Source organism: Liolophura sinensis, chromosome 3, assembly GCF_032854445.1.
Source record: "Liolophura sinensis isolate JHLJ2023 chromosome 3, CUHK_Ljap_v2, whole genome shotgun sequence".
NCBI classification, from domain to species: Eukaryota; Metazoa; Mollusca; class Polyplacophora; order Chitonida; family Chitonidae; genus Liolophura; species Liolophura sinensis.
In genome coordinates, this window is record NC_088297.1 from 20,274,538 (window position 1) to 20,295,631 (window position 21,094).

At 38.0% G+C, this 21,094-nt stretch overlaps 2 protein-coding genes across 2 annotated transcripts; one reads left to right on the forward strand and one right to left on the reverse strand.

Annotated features, from left to right (window-relative positions):
- Nucleotides 1–1,164: 1,164 nt before the first annotated feature.
- Nucleotides 1,165–21,051, reverse strand: LOC135463666 (tubulin epsilon chain-like). The gene is made up of 12 exons (XM_064741046.1): nt 20,953–21,051; nt 19,747–19,820; nt 19,234–19,353; nt 18,744–18,859; nt 18,102–18,223; nt 9,240–9,306; nt 7,797–7,917; nt 7,035–7,237; nt 5,868–6,008; nt 3,912–4,052; nt 3,095–3,269; nt 1,165–1,619 (listed from the first exon to the last, which is right to left on the reverse strand). The coding sequence occupies exons 1-12, from the start codon at nt 20,975–20,977 to the stop codon at nt 1,461–1,463; spliced, it is 1,464 nt and encodes a 487-aa protein (XP_064597116.1). The 5' UTR covers nt 20,978–21,051; the 3' UTR covers nt 1,165–1,460.
- On the forward strand, nt 10,975–15,881 carry LOC135463667 (tripartite motif-containing protein 2-like). Its single transcript, XM_064741047.1, has one exon. The coding sequence runs from the start codon at nt 11,060–11,062 to the stop codon at nt 12,458–12,460; it is 1,401 nt and encodes a 466-aa protein (XP_064597117.1). The 5' UTR covers nt 10,975–11,059; the 3' UTR covers nt 12,461–15,881.
- Nucleotides 21,052–21,094: the final 43 nt, after the last annotated feature.

A 21,094-nucleotide genomic window follows, 5' to 3' on the forward strand; every position in this document is an offset into this window, starting at 1 on the left:
ATGATTTACATGCACTGTATATCCCAGTGAATAGAGTTGCTGACTCTCAACTGAAACACCTTAATTCCTTGCCGTATAAAAAGAAAGGACAGCTAGAATGTACTTACCCTAATTCCTCAACTTTTTTCGCATATGAAAGGGCAAATTTCGGTGCAATTTTGCACATTTTTAATTTGATTTTGGAGACCAAAAACATTGGATGAACTGGCCAATTTCAGGGCTTCACAAAAAGTATACTTTTATCAGTATACACAATAATGCCTTCAAAATATACTTGAATAAACACCTTGCAAACATGCGAAAAGGTTGAAGAATTACAGTATTTCTGTTCTCTTCCTCCACGAGGCCTTGCATTGTGTGGACGTTGCATCGTCTGTTGAAGAGGACTTGCCTTTTACTAATACAGTTTGCATATCTCATGGGTATGTCTGGCCAGGGGAAATTTGTCACAAACTTGCTCAAAGTTGGAGGTTTTACTCCAGTTTTCATAAAACTGATTGCCATTATGTAAGCGATTGTGGATTACGGCTTTAAACAACAAACAAATATTTCCTTTCTGCACCAATTCAAAACAATTAAAATTAGTAAATACATGTACTCATAGATTATCTTGACCGCCTTTCGAATCCGGCAATGAGACTTTTGTAATTTTCCAGATAAATCTGGACGTGTGAGAATCCCCTAAAACTGCTTCCATCTGTGAAATTGTAGAATTATCCTTGGGCACTTGTACGGCCACCCAATCTTGCCAAAATTCCCTCTGCTGCTATAGTGTGACAAATGTAACCATTACTTATGCAGCAATGTGTAATTTGTTTTGGAGTGATCATTAATTGCGACATCATCAAGAAAAAATTATATTTAGAACATTCTTAAAGAGACTCTCTTTGGAACACCTGTCAGCAAATGTTGTGACTTCTCAGGCAAGCACCCTGGCTGTCTCTTCGGTCGTACATTGGAAGGTCATCCAGCAACCTACTGATGGTTGTGGATCCCCACCCCCCGCCCTGGGCTCTGCCCATTTTCTTCAATACTGCTGCTGGTATGAGCAAAAATATCCTTAAGTACGGCATAAAAAAACACACAAAAAATAACCAAATATATAAATAAATTGTCAAATTCTTGAAAAATTTAAAACCATTATGTGCATGTACAAGTATTCATAATCAAACAAAACACAGTCTTCATTTTCAATTGGAATGCATTTTCAATTGGTTTTGTATACATGTAGACATATGTACATAAATTTATAAAAGAAAAAAAGTGAAGAGACATGATACAAACTAACTTTGGTTCAATTTTGATGATAAAGATTCTTCAAAAGAATATCTATTGATTTTGGGATAAAAAAAAATTTGTTTGAATTTCTTTGAATCACATCCTCTCTTGAATAACACTGCTTGAACTGTGTCAGTCAACATGATCAACTGTTCAACATGATCAACAGAAACTTCCCACAATCACATGGCCACTTGAAGGCGGGGCACAGGAGCTGGAGGGTTGGTCATTTGTTGTTCCAGCATCTCGTATTCCTGTATGAGTGAGTTTAAGGACTCCAGACTGGCGCTGAAGTCTGACAGTTCCATCCCATCCACATGGGTGTAATGATGAACATGGGCCTGCATGTGTGAAGAAAAAAGTTTGGATGAGGTTTTGTGAAAGACAAATTTCATGTCAACTTTTACCCCTACCCCGAACTCTAACCCACACCAAATCTTGCTCCACCCAATACTCTTAACCAAACCCTAAACACTACCCTACACCAAACACTGCTCCAAGCTATACACTTCACCCAACCCTAAACGCTACCCTACACCACACACTGCTCCAAGGTATACACTTTACCCAACCCTAAACGCTACCCTACACCAAACACTGCTCCAAGCTATACACTTCACCCAACCCTAAACGCTACCCTACACCACACACTGCTCCAAGCTATACACTTTACCCAACCCTAAACTCTACCCTAAACCAAACACTGCTCCACGCTATACACTTCACCCAACTCTAAACACTACCCTACACCAAACACTGCTCCACGCTATACACTTTACCCAACCATAAACAACACCCTACACCAAACACTGCTCTACGCTATACACTTCACCTCACCCTAAACACTACCCTACACAAAACACTGCTCCATGCTATACACTTCACCCCACCCTAAAAAATAACCTACACCAAACACTGCTCCATGCTATACACTTTACCCAACCCTAAACACTAACCTACACCAAACACTGCTCCATGCTATACACTTTACCCAACCCTAAACACTACCCTACACCAAACACTGCTCCACGCTATATACTTCACCCCACCCTAAACACTAACCTACACCAAACACTGCTCCACCTCAACCTTCTACCCCACTCTAAACACTACTCCACCTTCACCACTACCCCCTCCCAAACTTACCCCCTGCCAGAATTAACCTTACCCAAAACTCTTCCTACATCACCATCTCTGGTAAGATAAAGGAAACATTTGGCTTTTGTTTTTTTAGGACACCTGGTCTGCTCTTTTTAGCCAATATACATGTAACTGTAGCATGAAAATTTAGTTTCTTTTTTTCACATGGTTTGTCAGAGTAATGAACAACATATTAATATCTTTACTTTTCAGAAAAACTGGGAGAGAAATGTAATTCTTTGCTTTCACAACTACTAAAGTCTGTCCTAAAACAGAAGAAATCTAGGGTATGCAGTTTAGGAAGTGTTCGCACATATACCGAAGGTACATAGGCTTCTCAACTGTCTCCTTGGTGCGTAAAAGTGGCTTTGAACTACTGTTTTCCTGTTCAAAGTCCCAGTGGTCAGCCTGAAAATTAATCAGTCTGTAGTGGTCAACAGTGATAGCGGTCATTTTCATCGGGGGACAGAGAATCAAAATAAGCTTGTTCCATGTTCCCAGTAAGTTCTTTGATGATGCCTCTTCCTAAAATTTCATACCTCTCACAGAAAATATGCAGAAAACAAACTTTACTTCTTTTTTGGACATAATAACCTTAAAACCATAATGTTCCTTTCAGAGTACCTCTCCAAGTATCTGTGAACGAATTCAAAACTATCTGCACAGAGCACTCTACCTTTCTCTTGTAGAGCTTCACAAAGCGACCCCGCAGGTCATTAAAGGTATGTCTGACACAGGTGTTATTCGCCAAAGTCAGGAGTGAGTACGGCTGGCCAACTGGGGGAACTGCACACAGGCCTGTCTTCCAACCCTCCTCGTTCCAGCCAATGAACTTCAGGGATGGTTTCAACCTGACACATACATACACATCAAAAAAGAAAATCAGTGCAAAGAAAAAAATAACCCTGTGGGCAAATGTTAACCTTAGTCCAATGAAGAGGCAAAAACCTTTTTTACAGTATTTTCACAGAGAATAACACAGATGACATAGTCCTTGACATCTGTCAGCTGGCAGCCACCTTGCTTCCAGATTATCAGATACCTTCTCAGCTAGGTGCAGGGATTTTCTCAGAGCTCTTCCCACATTTCTCCACACACATGACACATGCACATATCTGCATGTACCCTCATGCCACTGAACTACTTTTTCTTATGTCAGTATTTGTGGGTTTATGTGCCTGAGTGGTTAGTGTGCCAACACAGCACAATAACTCAGGAGCCTCTCACCAATGTGGTCGCTATGAGTTCAAGTCCAGCTCATGAAGGCTTCCTCTTTGCTCGTTCGCAGAAATGCCTGGAAGCATCCTACGCATGGTCGTGGCTTTCTCCTGTGCTCCGGCCAGATTCCTGCTGGTTTAATTCTGGCTGCCGATGTATAAGCGAAATATTCTTGAGTACAGCATAAAACATCAACGAAATAAATAAATATGTCAGTATTACAACACTCCTGGAAAGTGTTCAATAACCTGTTCCTAGAAACAACATCAACACACCTTTCTATGTTGCGTCTGATGTCTGATATTTCAACTTTCCCACGCACCATCAAAGCGCAGGCCAGATAGAGGCTGTGTTTTGGATCAGCTCGTAGAAGTTGGTGATCCTTGGAGAAGGCGTCTGTGAACATCTGATCCAGTCTGAGCAGAATCAACAAAGATCAAGGCAGGTTACATACACGTTATTTCTGTAATCTTTACTATTTCTGTAATTCTTCAACCTTTTCACATGTTTGCAAGGTGTTTATTCAAGCATATTCTGAAGGCATTATTCTGTGTTGACTGATAAACTGATACTTTTTGTGAAGCCCTGGAACTGGCCAATCCAACTGATGTAGTTCTGTCTCCAAAATCAAATTAAAAATGTGAATAAATTGCACTGATAGTTGATCTTTTATATGCGCAAAGGTTGAAGATTTAGGGTAGTAGCCTTTTTGTATGCTGGTGGTATAAGGTTAAGCCACATTCCTGCAAAATCACACCCTTTACAATTATCAATTTACTTATTCATGTACTTAACTTGTTTTGAAGTGGAGAAAACTTAAAAATTACATGAAGTTCAGACAAAAGGGTGTGAATAGTTAGTTGTAAATGTGCTCTACTATATTTATTTCGACTTTTCTTTAAGGATAGAAAGAATCTTGAAAAAAATGTTTGTATTGTGGGTATTTGGGACCACCACTAGGTATATATTGTCCTTGTGTAATAATGTTTTAAATGAGTATGTAATACATCTTTTATAAATATATGTGCACTAGAATTTGGTCTTTTGAGTTAAAAAATGTATTCAGCTTGGATTTTGATCATATTCATATTTTAAATATATTCATAAAAATTATCATAATTCAGATTAAATGCATGTGTTTGGATATGAACAACAAATTTACATTCAAATAAATTTATTAAACATGCATCACATCCTTATTTAGAATATTATTAAACAAAGACGATATATACCAAATTGTGGTCCCAAATACCCACCATACAATTTCTATTTCAATATCCTTTTCTTCTGAAAAAAAAAAATCGAAAAAATATGAAAGATCATTTTTGCAAATAAGATCTCACGTTCTTTCACCTGGCTTTAGCATCATTTTCATATTTTCTTCCCCTTTAAAGTTACTTAAAATATATTCTTAAGGTTTTTTTCACCTATATATTAAATTTGGCAGTCTTTAATAAGAGTGTCAAGAGTAATTCATTAACATCCCTTCCCATGTGGGACTGTCAAGCCTGTAGTTATATTGGTGGGAAGACTTCAACAATCATAAGACTCCAAAAACTAGACCCCTGACCACCAAGATCCCAAAATCTACAAGGGTAGGGGTAGGAAACCTAAAAATTCTCTATCCAATGCCAAAATTGTACCAGCATGTTGTTTCTTAGCAGTCTGGAGTTGTGCACCATTTATACCAGCCTCCTCTCAAATGATTTTTTTTTTTTTTTTTGCATTCTAGGCAGGATTTTAAAAATGTAAGAGATGTGCTGAATGACGATCGTCATTCAACAACAGGCTTTTCTAATGAAACGCTGACTATAGTTAAGCTTATTGGGTATCAGAGCACAGGATCCACAGCTTTCATAGAAACACCCCTCACTATTTTCATCACATACAGCTTTGACACTTTAAGGTCTGAGCCGGCAACAGGACAAAGTTCCAGGTTTGTGAATGTAATAATTCAGAGTGTGAGAGCTAAGCTGGGAAAAGCCAAATCAGAGCCAAATCTGCCGAATATACAACATTGCTGTCTTTGGAAGATGTTATAAAACACAAAGTTTGATCATGATTGAGCATGCAGATTGGAGTAATAATGGACCTTCACAGAAAGGTTACAAAAAAGGTCCATGGAGGTTAACCAGGCACACCGACACACAGACGGCCCAAAACATGCTACATGTATATCCCGTCAACCAGCTCAGTTGGGGGAGGCGACAATTAGATGGGAGGTAACTCACCTCCTTGGTGGAAGCCGGACATCAGCCACTGAATAGAGAGGGGTCTGACTTGAAACAAGGTATTTGAGCTGAGGAAACGGGACCAGGTTCATGGTGATCTCGTTTAGATCAACATTCAGTGAGCCCTCAAAACGAGCTGAGCTGAAAAATGGAAAGAGTAACTCCTGTTATACATTAATACACATTCACATTTTTATCGCTTCAAAGGCACGAAGGAAATAACTTTACAGTGTAAGCAGTCATTAATAAGCAAAAAAAAAAACACACACAAAAACCCCTTCTGCATTACTTCCCACTTATGTTAATGCTGCAGCATTATTTATTTATTTATTTATTTATTTATTTGATTGGTGTTTGACAGTGTATTCAGGAATATTTCATTTATACAATGGCAACCAGCAATATGGTGGGTGGAAACCGGACAGAGCCCAGCGGAAACCCATGACCATACGCAGGTTGCTGCCAGACTTTCACATGTAAGGCAGGAGCAGAAGGCAGTGTGAGAAAGACTTGAACACACAGTGCCCCCACAGGTGAGCGCCTCCACAGGTGAGTGGCCCCTCTAGTGAGCGCCTCCACAGGTGAGTGGCCCCTCTAGTGAGCGCCCCCACAGGTGAGTTCCCCCACAAGTGAGCGCCCCCACTGGTGAGCGCCCCCACTGGTCAGAGCTTCCTGAGTTATTGCTCCATGCTGTTTGACAACCAACTGCAGCATTAAAAATAAGCATGTAACCAGACTCTTAGAAAGAAGAAACAATAATTTTAACTTGTTGATTTATGATAGCTGGGTGAAACATTGATTACTATAGTCATAACATATATATGAATATGAGATACAAATAACAGGTTAAAGAAATTAAAAATCTGGTATGATGGTGGACTGAAGGTAAAAAATGGCAGATATATCTGATAATACTATAAATAATATTATCAGATATTTCCCGATATCGATATATAAATGATTACAAAAACTTTCACTTTTCACTTTTTATTCTAAAGTTTCTCTTGCCCATAGATCCTGACTGCTTATACGATTTCAACCGTAACTCCGAACAACATCAGAATTAAAAACATTTGGTGTTAGTGTTTCCTGTGGTATCAGATTAATTAAAAAATATAATCAATTAACTGATGAAAGCAAATCACATGTATCGCACAGTTCTTTTACCTTGTCATATTTAACAACATATTAGCCACAATGTTGTTCATTGTGTCAAAAGGCTTTTCGTCTGATGGTTTGGTTATCCCCCCTTGACCTGCACATATGGCGCTGTTAGTTTTCACTTTTCCCGTCACTGTGCCATATGTTCTTTTTCCTGTATTTGCTGATGGAATGGACTGTGTAATTTTATTTACTATATCCACTAGTGCCTGAAAAGAAAAAAAAAAAGATGGCACTAGCAAAACCATTCAATACTATATTCAGTGGAAATGAGCAAGCACTGAATATGAATTATACTTGCAAACAAGAGAATTTTACAACATGGAGAAAATTACCCACGGTGTAAAGCTGAAAAGTCTATCTGACAGTAACCTACGGATGGTCGTGTGTTTTCCCTGTGCTCTGCCTGGTTTCCTCCCATTATAATGGTGGCCGTCGTCGTATAAGTAAAACATTCTTGATCATGGTATAAATCATCGATCTCCGACATGCATTTGGCCAAATTGAATTGGGCTACCCATTGTACATACACGTTACTCAGTGAAACGACTGCACAGAAATATGGTGAATGTCCTTAAAATTTCACCCCAAAAATAACTTTTTAAAGGCAAATAAATGTAAGAAACATTACTACCTTTCAAATAAAACTCTCAGAATCTGGCAAACTTGGTCAACACTTAGTCATGTGAAAAATTTTAGGTCATTCACTTTCAGTCCACAGCAATAGCAAACTTCATATCACACGAGTTGTGCTCAGTTTTGGTTTACCTGGTTTTCTATTGGCAAAGCACAGTCTGCATTCTCAGTTAACTCTCGCATAGCCAAAACACTGTTATAAGGAGAGGTAACCACATCATCCTCCACTGAAGGGTACACCGCAGTCACAAACCTGAGGGGGGGGGGGGAAGATTGTTCAGTTAATGATGTGTGTTTTCACTTGATGTGTGCATGTATTCACCCTATGATCATATTCACTTGATGTGTGCATGTTTTCACCCAGTGGTTATAATCACTTGATGTGTGCATATATTCACCCAGTGGTGATAATCATTTGATGTGTGCATATATTCACCCAGTGGTCATATTCACTTGATGTGTGCATGTTTTCAACCAGGGGTTATAATCACTTGATGTGTGCATATATTCACCCAGTGATCTTAATCACTAGATGTGTGTATTCACCTAGTGTTTATATTCACCTGATGTGTGTACAGGTGAATGTGCAATGTATCCATGATTTTATTTACTTGATGTGTGTATTCATCCAATTTGGGTGTATAATAACTGAAATCCATGAATTCTCTTAATAACTGTATTCACTTGATGCATGTCATGTATTCCCCAAATGATTTCATTTACCTGATTTGAGCATTGATCCATTTAGTGTTTACTCTTCATCCAATGTTTGTAGTCACCAAAGGTGTGTATTCACCCAAAGTTTATATTCACCCAAAGTTTGTATTCACCAAAGGTGTGTATTCATCCAATGTTTGTATTCACCAAAGGTGTGTATTCATCCAATGTTTGTATTCACCAAATGTGTGTTTTTTATCCAAAGTTTGTATTCACCAAAGGTGTGTATTCATCCAAAGTTTGTATTCACCAAAGTTGTGTATTCATCCAATGTTTGTATTTACCAAAAGTGTGAGTACAACCACTGGATGTTGTACCAAAGGCTGTAATCAACCAAAGGTTGTCATCACCTGATTTACATGTATACATAAACCAAATGTTGTATTTAACTGTGATGTGTGTATTCACATCAAGGTTTGTACTCACTTGATGGCTGTATTTTGTACCCCACAGGATGTAATCATTTGATGTGTGTATTCCACCCAATGTTTGTGTTCATGTAAACAAAAAACACCTTACTTACATGTATCTCACTGCTCAAAAAATATCAAGAATATAATAGAACAAAAAAGTGCTTGAGAAACAACACGTACTATAAATTACTGTAAATCTTTAACCTTTTCAACCACTACAGCACTTTTTTCATTGTAAGTTATACATGCAATTATTACGAATATGACACTAAAAAAGATTTTTTTGTGTCATTAGAGATGTTAGCTTCAGAAAACTGTGCACATTATTTCTCTACACCCCATAGTTCTCTCAGAATGTTAAAAAATATTGGTTGGAGAAATGGATGAAAAGGCTGAAGAATAAGGGTAAAGAGTAAAACTATGCTCATAAATTGTGACTTCTGACCTGTATATTTCTGGAAATTCCTCTTGTAAAATGTTGAGGACATATGTACCCACTCCTGAGCCTGTCCCTGTGCAAAAACAGAACCAGAATTAAAAAATCAACTTTTGGAGGCAGTTTAATGTTCAGCAGAACGATGTACCATGGCAGGATTAGACTACATGTATATACATCTATACATTAGGAAAGCCTTAGGAGTTCTTTATGACAAAACTACTGTAATTGGTATTCACACTACTGGTGCCATGGAAGACAAAAAAGTTAAAGATGGGATATTACACATATTTTTTTTACATTATTGCATACAATTTTCTAAAAAATTAAATGCAAACTTTCAGTGTTGCACACATGCCTACTGAGGCAAAAACTTTTCACTTAGATCAAAATGTAAAATACCACTTAGGCCTAAATGTTTCTTTTTGGAAACCAAAAACTACAAACGCCCAACAAGTGTAATTTTAAGTTATACGTATCAGAAGTTAGGGTTGAGGAGATAACTGCATTCTTCTGTGTCTGTACAACAACAATACACAACCCACTGAAGTTTAACATTTGGAGTTTTAACATCTGAAGTTTTAACATTTGACATAAGTTACTGTGTGGAATCAACCTCTGGAACTTAAGTACCTGATTTCTTGCATAGGGTAGAGGCCTAGGTTACATATGTTGTTCCAATAACCACACACCCACACTCGCTGCGATATGGCTGAAATACTGCCGAGGTAGCAATCATTCATTCATTCATTCATTCATTCAGACTTAAATGAGGGGTGATTAGAGTAGAAGTAATGACATTAACAAATATATCAAAAGTAAATCTTCTTCGGTCATATGGCTTTAAATATTATGCCCGCCTATAAATGTAAAATTAAATGTAAAATGCAAAATCACAAAAGATTTCATAATCAGGGGAGAAATCAAGAAAAATGAGTTTGGTGGTAAAGCTAAAATGCCCTGCCACAATGAATCAATGAAAGTGAAACATTCATTTACCATACTTATCTCACTTTCTTATATGCATTTGGTCTTATTTTATTGCGTAACAGTATTTATTTGACCACCGTAGGGTTATTGCGGCGTGGGTGAAATAGAAGGGCTTCCTGGCTTCTAACCCTCAGGCTATTTATGTTTATTCTGGGATACAACGTCTCATTAGTCATATTGTATCTCGGGTCCATGACCTCAGAAAGAAGAGCAGACATTGACCTCACTCGTCACAGATCTAACATCCGTTGTTCATGCAATTGCTGATTTTCACCTTATGATAGGCCTCCATATGTAGGTATTTATTTCTTTGGAAGAGGTTGGATGATAAATACGAAAGAACTTCACACTGGCTTGCTAAAACAACAGGCTGTGTTTGTTGCACGGCCCTGTGTTGTTCTAATCTCCCTGTGTTACTCATGCGATGTGTATTCTCCACATGGTTGTGATTTTCACCGGCACTTTCAAACGTCACGATCACAAGAGGATTCCGACCACGCGTTGCTATTTTTAGAACACAGGCGTTCTCCTCTATCTGTCAAGTTTTCAATACTGTTACTTGCGTGATTTAAATGTCTTCATAATTTCCTGATGGCTACAGATGAAAGATATCATCAAGTAAGTGATCTACCACAGTGCAAATGAGAAAACTTTGCGAAAAGAATAAGAAATTAAACGAATTGAAAACGTTCATTTCAAGAGTTCTTTCCCTTGCGCGAGCTCTCCCGTCCCACCTTGCGCGCACGGAAGTGGATGACGGTTGTAAAGGCCGAGAACAACAGGGGGAGGTCTTCCCTCGCAGTTTTAAATCTGTGACAGTTTTTTGACAAAGCCCAACAATGTCAACCGATTTAGCGGCCAGAATACAAGAGGATCACCTCACCTGCCAAATATGTTTCCAAGCGTTCACAAAGCCAAAAGCGCTGCCGTGCCTACATACATTCTGTGAAGAATGCCTTCGGGATTATACAGTAAGTCGCAGTTACGACACCGTGGGGCAGTTCCAATGTCCCATGTGTAGGAAAGCGATCGACATCCCGCCGGGCGGGGTTTCCAATTTCCAGGATAATCATTTAGTCCAGAGTTTGTCCCATACAGTTGTCGGCCCGGAGATTGCCGGTGCTACTAGAATCCAAGCTGAAGGGAGCGATGTAGACCCCAGTTTTCGCCCAATCCCAGCACCTAGGAAATCAAAACTCAAACCAGAGCCAGAGGTTGAAAATGAACCCGAGCTGAAGCCACCACCGCCTTATCCAGTGCCACCCCCACTTAACCTGCCTACCCCACTACCCTCAACAGGCTTTTACCCAGAGCTTCCAGCTCTAAGCCCAACATCACCCCAGCCCCTTCAAAGACCTGTTATTGCATGTAGCAATGGACTTGTTGAACAAATCGGTAAATACGGTCCTTCCCGGATGGACTTTCAACGCCCAAAGGGACTTGCTGTGGGCTTGAAAAATGAAATAATTGTTTCGGATTTGGGTGGGAATAGAATATTTGTGTACAGCCATGGTGGTCATTTACAATGCTATTTTGAATGTGACTGTGTGGTTCATGACTTGACAGTTACACCGAGAGGTACGATACTGGTAGCTGTGAACAAAGCCAAGTCTGCAATCATGAGAGAGTACTCCCTGACCGGTCGTCTGATTGCAAGCTATGGGAATTACTACAAGTTTGAAAATCCCAGCGGCATCGCGCTGAATTCTGAAGGGTTTTCAGTCGTCACTTGCCTGGACAGTTGCGTCATGTATATCTTCACAGATCAGAAAAAAATGTCGCAGAAGGTTGGCAGTAAAGGGAGTGGGAACGACCACTTTTTGTCTCCGTATCACGTCGCCGTGAACAACAAGGATCAGATTTTTGTCTCGGACTGTGGTAATAATTGTATCAAAATGTTCAGCAAAGGTGGTAAGTTCAAGATGAGTATAGGGCGTGAGGGATCGGGGCCAGGAGAATTGAAGGCCCCCCTAGGAATCTGTTCAAATGTTGACGGGTATATCATTGTCGCAGACAGCGGAAACAGCCGTGTACAGGTTTTCAATCAAAAGGGACAATACTATTGTGTTCCAGTTCAACACACAGAGAAAATCGGAGCCGAGGTTAAACCCACAAATGTTGCAGTGACGTCTCACAATAATCTTGTTGTGCTGTTGTCAGGAAAGCAGTTTGCGGAAGTTCGAGTGTATTCGTTCAAGTCAGAAAATGGAGTGTACTGTTCCACCTGCTATGTTCAATAAGAGAAACTTCTGCTCCAGCCAATTAGAAGTACAGAGTATTTTTGTTAACTAATGCTTTATTTCAGTTTTGGACTTTTTTTTTCACATTCATGAACTCAAAATGTTAATGTACAAAGTAGGAGTTAGACTATGTAGTCTTCAAGTTTAACTATGATTCATGTAGTTCGGTCACTGGTACATTTTCTAGACTGAAATGAACCAGTGTCGCAGTTGAATTTCAGTTATATGTGCAATCATGCAGAATTTTAAAATGTTAAGTGGTGGAAGTGAAATATTTCTAATTTTATTGTAAAAACATAATCTTGACAAGGATTTCCATTTGGTTTGCAATAACTGAGCAAAACAAATGTACTTGTAATTTAATTAACATGATGCCATTGAGAAAAGAAGCTTCAGTGTGAGACTTTTTTGTGTGTATGTACATGTAGATATATAACTTCGATACATGTACTCTGCCCAGTTTTTAGTGGTGAATACCAAGTTTCACTACATATTCTTAGTGAAAATTGCCATTCATTCAGAAATCTGCAGTTAGTTTTTGTTTGAGTCGGTTATTTCATATGCCGGACAGAATGAATGTTATACTCTAAATAAAAAGCAAAATTATTACTGTATCATTGGATTCCGAAAACTAAGCCAAATGTAGAAGGAAACACCAATAACAGGGAGCACTTGTACACGTGTAACATTGTAAAATGTATTGGTACATTCTCTTGTTATGTCACAGTTTAAAGTAGTGTCAAGCAGTAGCATGTATCAATTCAATTTATCATATTTAAAGTTGTCTGTTTATTTATCTGTCAGAAATGAAAATGGCCCTTCTTGAAACATGATTTGTCTATCTTCAACATAATCCTCACAAATTCAGAGGGCGTTTCAATAAAAAAATTAGTAGAATGTAAATCAAAATTGAAAAACAAAAGCCCTTACAAACATGTACACAATACTAGGCATGAGTTGATGTCTTTGTTAACTTCGTTAACGTGTGACCTAAAACTGTATGGGAATGCCTTATCATAAACCCGCAGTTGGATTTTATGCAATGGTACCTAATTGATACCAACACTACGTTGCCAATGTAGCAAGTTTTATTATGAGGGTCTGTGTAATATGTACAATAATGTACATGCTAATGTTATCAATAAATTATTTTTATATTTTAATCCCATGCCATTTAAATGGGAGAGTAACTGCAAGGGAGATGATTTAGTGTGGCGGTAACTCCCTATAAGACAGCATAAACATAACAAAAAAGTCACACGCACATATGTATGTTGATGCAGTGACAATATTTTTCAAATATAATTAAAATCACACAAAAAAAGTGGTTGGATGGACGGACAGACTGAACACCACGTCCTAATGCAAACACATGTATACATGTACCTACAAGCACATAGCTGTGGGAAAAAAATAAATAAACAAAGGGAGAGAAGAGTGTATTGTAAACAATCTTTCTGTCCGAAGAAGTCTAAATGTCTATTTAAGAATTTATTTCTTTACTTATGTCTGTCTCCGTTTTATTGTGTTTTTGAAATAAATTTCCTTCCAATTATGTGTTGATAATTAGTGCTACACATGTATGTACATTTCTGCACACTTTTCAGTTTTCTGTTTGCTATTTAATAATTTATTTAAATTTATGCACTTTCATTTACATTATAATACATTTACAATTTTACTTGCAAGATCAGTTGTTAATTTGAAGTATTTTATATTGGCTTCACTTTCGTGTAGCGTTTGTCTTAAATTGGCCTTGAATGATCAGCATTATATATGTATGACACCCAAAAGATATAACATATTTTCCTTTTTTATTTGTGATTTCTTGAAATACAGTAACCCTCCATCTTTAATACAAGATACATTTTTTCAGTGAGTTCAGTAACATGGGTACATTCTGGGAACTTTGTCAGAGGTGCAAGGATGGGTTGAAAAGTGAGATTGTTTTCAGAGATCAAAGTATTTGGTCATTCACTTGTTTCCAAGAGCTCAAAGAAAAATGATGACCTCAAATGAAGTCCAGGACTTCACACTGATGATTTATGCAAATATTCATAATATTCATTCAGACACTGTTGTACTTTTCTGCTGCCATTATATTTTACAATCTTGCTAAATGGAAAGCTTAGCATATCAAAACATTTTGAGACGTACTTTTAATAGACTGGATGTTTTTTTTCTTCTTCTGATGTAAGAAGACTGCAAGTCCAAATTTTGTATATTGCCTGTGACAACTCTGGTGTGCAGTGTTGGTGTGTTTTTATTGTCTGTCATTTTAGTGAACTGTATAAGAATAATCAATACACATGCGATCAGTTTTATACAAAATATTTTATAAGTGTTTAGTAGATAACCTGTAAATATCTCCAGCTTGGCTCATGCTCTTTGGTTATGTTTGTATACCGAACTTTGTCTGTGTTTGCTACAATGTGGGAATATCTCCATGATTGAGCAACAAAAAATTCGTCCAATGGCTTCAAAAGACATGTGTACTGCTTTTTTGATGAAAAAGACATGTGTACTGCTTTTTTGATGAAAAAGACGTGTACTGCTTTTTTGATGAAAAAGACATGTACTGCTTTTTTGATGAAAAAGACATGTGTACTGCTTTTTTGATGAAAAAGACGTGTACTGCTTTTTTGATGAAAATTTTCAAAGTGTATATAACAGGTCAGTACATATATTGTCTTGAAATGAAAGAAGAAAGCTCTAATTTTTGTGGTACAAAAGGCAATAATCAGGAGGCTTTGTGAAGTGACAAAACATCACCAAGTATTTGTATATTTTAATGTTCACGTGTGTTCGTTTGTGACACTCTGGCGGGGAGAATTCTGATTTAAATCAGATTATGTTTAACTTAACAAGTTACTGCATTCACTTCAGAAAACCACATATATCAGTAATGAAGAGGAACTTACGAAAATGTGTGGTGGTTATGGTGATGTGGAAATACAGTGTAACCATAATTACAGGCAGTAAGTTTTGCACAGGCATACTCATAAAAAGCCAACAACTCATCATGGGGTTTGTCTGCAGTGAGTTTGTGGAATGCATTTAGCTCACCAGGGGTTTGCCTGCAGTGAACTTGTGGAATACCAGTGGTGAAGCAATGGCTTGTGACTGAGAAATGGGAGTCTGGTTGGCTGCATGGTTCTCAGTATTGCCAGCAAAAAGCATGCCTCAATCACAAGCAGAGGAAAGTTAATGGGAAGCAATACTGAGTTACGGCCAAGATAGGATTAGTGCGATCTGGACGTCACCTAAGGAAGGATAACTCAATGGTATAATCCACTGGGCTCTATCATTGAGTAGTTGGTTGTATCACTCAGTTATCTTTCCTTAGACAACATCTAGGTGGCGCTGGGCTATCTTGTCTTGGGTCATAATGCAGTAGTCTTCACCACTGTGCTGACACCTAAATGGTGTTATACTGTGTTAAGTAAGGAGGACAATGTACATGTTTTTCTGCCTGTTTTGGAAAAGAACTTGCGCCATTCAAGTTTTATGGGGCCTTACGGATGCTCCTCGATGATTTTCAGGTGATATCTATTACAGTGGTCTGTATATAAATGCCCAATGCAAACTTGTTCATATTTTGTAGAAATGGTGTGATTTGTTTACTTTATTGTGATAAGTTGTAGTATATCATGTATAAATAAATTAAAATCTCAAGAGGTTAATCTTAAATGAGCTTACTGTAAATCTTTAACCCTTTCATCTTCTAAAGCACTTTTTTTTCAGTGGAATTTTAGCATACAATTATTATCAAAACGATGCAAAAATGGTTTGTTTGTGTTTCTGAAGATGCAAGCTTCATAAAATTGTGCAAATTATTTCTCTACACCCCATAGCTCTCTGAATGATTCAAAATATAGGTTGCTGACGCAGTTGAAAAGGTTGAGGAATTAGAGTAAACATTTTTTCCCTTAATTCTTGACTTTACGCTGACTTTTTGTGTTTATATTTATGTTAGGATTACTGAAAACTGATTTCATGACATTATATCATGATCAAAGGACAAAACAAATCCTGTATTTGGCATATTCATTCAAACAGCCCACCTGAACTGCAATGGTCATAACACGGAGGATACATGTATATCTGTTATAAAGCTAAATTTGATATGCTAAGATATCATTTTAATTGGTTCAACTTGTCAACTCTGGTGGTACTAATTTTAATGCAGATCATTTCTCTGTTATAGTTAGCCATATGCAAATTGTTTTTATGTTCCAGAATCAGTCTGGTGCAAACTGTTTTTCTTGGGTTTTTTTTCTGTTTTAGATGTAGCATGATTTAATTCCATGACCTGTACTGATTTATTGCACTTATGCAACATTTTCAGGTGCAAAACAAATTTCAGATTTCTTGAAAACTTCATGAATAAATTTCTTATTAGTTCTTCATTCATCTGGATTTGTTTCACTCTCTTGTCATGGTAGTTGGGCACTGACAATAACTTAGCTCCTCCCATGGAATATATCAAGAGGAATACAGGTATCTTAACTTCCATGGAATGTATCAAGAGGGATACAGGTATCTTTACCTCCCATGGGATGTATCAAGAGGATACACATATCTTACCTCACATCGAATGTGTCAAGAGGGATACATGCATCTTACCTTCCATGGAATATATCAAGAGGGATACATGTATCTTACCTTCCATGGAATGTATCAAGAGTGATACAGGTATCTTTACCTTCCATGGAATGTATCAACAGGAGTACATGCATCTTACCTTCCACGGAATGCATCAAGAGGGATACATGCATCTTACCTTCCATGGAATATATCAAGAGGGATACATGTATCTTACCTTCCATGGAATGTATGAAGAGGGATACATGCATCTTACCTCCCATGGAATGTATCAAGAGGGATACAGGTATCTTTACCTCCCATGGAATGTATCAAGAGGGATACGGGTATCTTACCTCCCATGGAATATATCAAGAGGGATACAGGTATCTTACCTCACATCGACTGTGTCAAAAGGATACATATATCTTACCTCACATCGAATGTGCCGAGGGATACATGCATCTTACCTTCCATGGAATGTATTAAGAGGGATACATGTATCTTACCTTCCGTGGAATGTATCAACAGGAGTACATGCATCTTACCTTCCATGGAATGCATCAAGAGGGATACATGCATCTTACCTTCCATGGAATGTATGAAGAGGGAGACAGGTATCTTTACCTCCCATGGAATGTATCAAGAGGGATACGGGTATCTTACCTCCCATGGAATATATCAAGAGGGATACGTGTATTTTACCTCCCATGGATTGCATCATGACGGATATGTGTGTCTTGCCTCATTTGATGTAATGTATCCAGGGATATGCATAGCTAGTTCACCTACTCCCAAAAACTTGTTAATCCACCAGTAAGCTTACCATAATGCAAAAGCATAGATACTCCAAACAAACCGAGAAGTCACATATTTGACCTTTCTAGACAAAATTTTATTTATCATCTGTCATTTGTTAGGATGATCATGTACATGTACCCCTAAAGAAGACAGATCAAATTTTGTCGAAATGTTCAAACATCAAACGTGCATATGCTTTTGCATTCTTCTTCTCTACTCCCATGGAATGTATCAAAGAGGGATACGCGTATCTTACCTCCACCCATGGAATGTATCACGAAGAAGCATTGGAGACAATCACAGAATTCTGCTGCTCTCCTCACAGATTCATATATCTGCTCTCTGTACTGTGTCCCATACATCTTATGACCAACAGCCCTGAAATGGAGAAGATGTAGCTTTGACTGCATGTTTTAGACTTTAATGGAAGAGAGGTTTCGTGTGAGATCTTTCACCAATTCTCATCTTGTCCGGCTGTGAAACGTGAAAGATGGGAACGAATTTATCAGACAACGTACTCAGAAAAAAGAAAATCACATGAAAAAACATTTTTACTTTCATTTTTCTAAATGAATCATACTGCGGCAAGATGGAAGAATAAACTGTGTGTGAATACAAGCTACATCACATGAAAATGTTTCTCCTTCAAAACAGCTTGTTTCACGGACTGTAAGTGGAGTACAATGAAGCATACATCTTTGAAATTTAAGAATGTACCATTGCAGAAACATGCCACTTGGTATAACCTGAGAGAATATGGTTCAACAGGCCACCATTTTATTTCCTTGTAACTCACAAAAATGTACAAGAAAAATAAAATAAACTATTTCCTTGAACAGGTTTTGGATGGCCATTCTTTTGATGTAAACTTTCTACATACGCTCTTCTGTTAACTCACCAATTATTGCCTGACCCTGAGACATCTGTTATCAGCTGTTTACAGTCGAACACCTCCCTCAGGGGACCCTTCATTATCTCACTGACCACACCTTCCTCCATATCAACCAACACTGCCTGGGGAGAAAACACAGCAGGACATGGGTGAATCAAAAAACAAAAAAACAGTAGTCTTTATGGCATTCCAGTAACCTGCACAAAACATTAAAATTAATGTTAATTATCATACAGGTTTTAATATTTATTTCTTTATCCTATACGTGTTTTACGCCGTATACTGGCATATTTCACTTCCGTGACATCGGCCAGCATTATCGCAGGAGGGAACTGGGTATGTTCTAATACATGTATATACAAATGGGAAAATGAGTTTTCATCCTTAAAAGATTGAAACAGCTAGAAACGATCAAATAAGTTTCCAATATGTGATCGTCTTGAATAAAACATACAATGTGCTTCCAGCCAATCCCTTCTCATTAACACAGCCTTACCCGCGCTTTTAAGGCTTTTATTTTGCCTTTGCCACCTGCCAAAGGAATATCCACTGGGTCATCGTGTCGAGAATCCACGTTTCGAAAGAAACTCCCAAGGGATTCATCGTACACGCCAGACTGATGAAAAGAAAATGAACTTGTGAATAAAAAACTAAGATATGTGGAACTTAGAAAGTTTTCAAATCTTCCAATTGTGGTTATCAAAATTATGTAACCCCTTTCAATTGTCAGTTTATTGAGGTAAGAGATGTACAATAATGTTCAAATCAAGAATTACAATTCAATTAATTCAATTTCTAGTGAGGCCACATCAATTTAATTTAAGGATATTTAGGAGAAATTGGTGAGAACAGCGCTTTAATAAGGTGAGGCAGCAAGGCACAAACATCCACGGAAAATTTCCCTGGTTTGTCCTGGGAACAGTCTGTAGTCACTTCTCCCTATGACTTAAGAAAACACAAACATCCCTTGACAATAAAAAAATCTTTCAATTCCATTTATGATGTTTACCTTGTTGATGGCGGAATGTTCTCTCAAAGCCAAATCCCAGAACCTGCAGCCAATTTGGTTCCCACACTGGCCAACTGTGGACAAAACATGCATCAGGAAAGGAACATTGAACACTGATTGTTGAGCGATTGACTGATAAAAAGATAGAGGATATAGCACAGTGAAGGTTGAATATCAAATATTTTTTGACTGAGAGGTGAAAATGATAAATGATTATGTATAGTGTGATGTCGCACAACATCTTGTATGACGTTGTGTCTACTGAATTTGTATAATGACGTCATTTTGCTAATCTGAGATTCTAATGGCATAAAACAAAACGATAGCTAGCTGAGCCAGTGAACCAAATCCTAGCATTTCACCTTCATATAAATAATAAACAGAAAACAATTCACTTCAAACAACAATACTACATGTTTAATGCCGTTCTAAAAATATTTCACGTGTATGACAGTGGTCTGTCTCATAGGTGGAGAAAACCTTATTAAGCAGGTGGCCAACTTTTCATCAGATAAGTGCTCGCCATATTCGTGAAAATAATTACTTCTTGGGAATCCACCTAAATGGCACCATGGGCCTTACCCCCACCATAATTGGAGCTATATGCCGTACTCAGACTATTTCATTTATACGACGACAGCCGGCATTATGGTGGGAAGAAATTGGGCAGAGATCAGAGGAAATATATGACTATCTACAGGAAGATCAGGGTCAGGAGCTCAGCAGGGCTTGGCTCAGTGGTTAGGTGCATGGCTGCCAACAGCTTGCACATAAGGTATGACTTCAATCCTAGGCTTGGACAGGGTGTTTCCAGATTCCCTCCACTCTCACGGTTCACTGAGTCTTCAACACAACATGTAGTCGATGACATACATGCGGCTTGTCGCGCAGTCTTACGTTTGTTGGAGACCACTATCTTCCACCAATGCAATTATATATAGTGCAAATATGGGAAAGTCGGTTAATAACTTGCAGAAGGTTGGTGGTTTACACCGGCCACTCCAGTTTACCATAAATGACAAATTACTCTGTGTGGTGCTAAAGAACAATCAAATAAATAAATCTTTCGGGATGACGCATCGGGAACTGAGCACCAAATGGTTTCACAGCAACAAAATTGCATCATTTCCAATACATCGAAATCTTTTGGGAAGAGATAATGATTTTTAACGACCAGAACTTGAAAGTTCTAACACAGAAACAAACCTTGCACAACAATCGACTGTGTCATCGTGTCTTATGCCATCTTTCCATTATTTGCCGAGTTCAAACTTTGGCGGCTGTCAACCACATTTTCGGTAGTTTGGACGGAAGTGATATCTGCCGCGAGTACTTTTGTGCGTGAAAT

Excerpts from the sequence above, each read along its gene's own strand:
- LOC135463667 (XM_064741047.1), top strand. The coding sequence starts at position 11,060 with ATGTCAACCGATTTAGCGGCCAGAATACAAGAGGATCACCTCACCTGC.
- LOC135463666 (XM_064741046.1), bottom strand. The coding sequence starts at position 20,977 with ATGACACAGTCGATTGTTGTGCAAG. Across the intron at positions 6,009-7,034 it reads ATGTTGTTAAATATGACAAG|CTCAGCTCGTTTTGAGGGCT; the intron begins GTAAAAGAACTG and ends TCCATTTTTCAG. Across the intron at positions 1,620-3,094 it reads TGAAGCTCTACAAGAGAAAG|GCCCATGTTCATCATTACAC; the intron begins GTAGAGTGCTCT and ends TCACACATGCAG.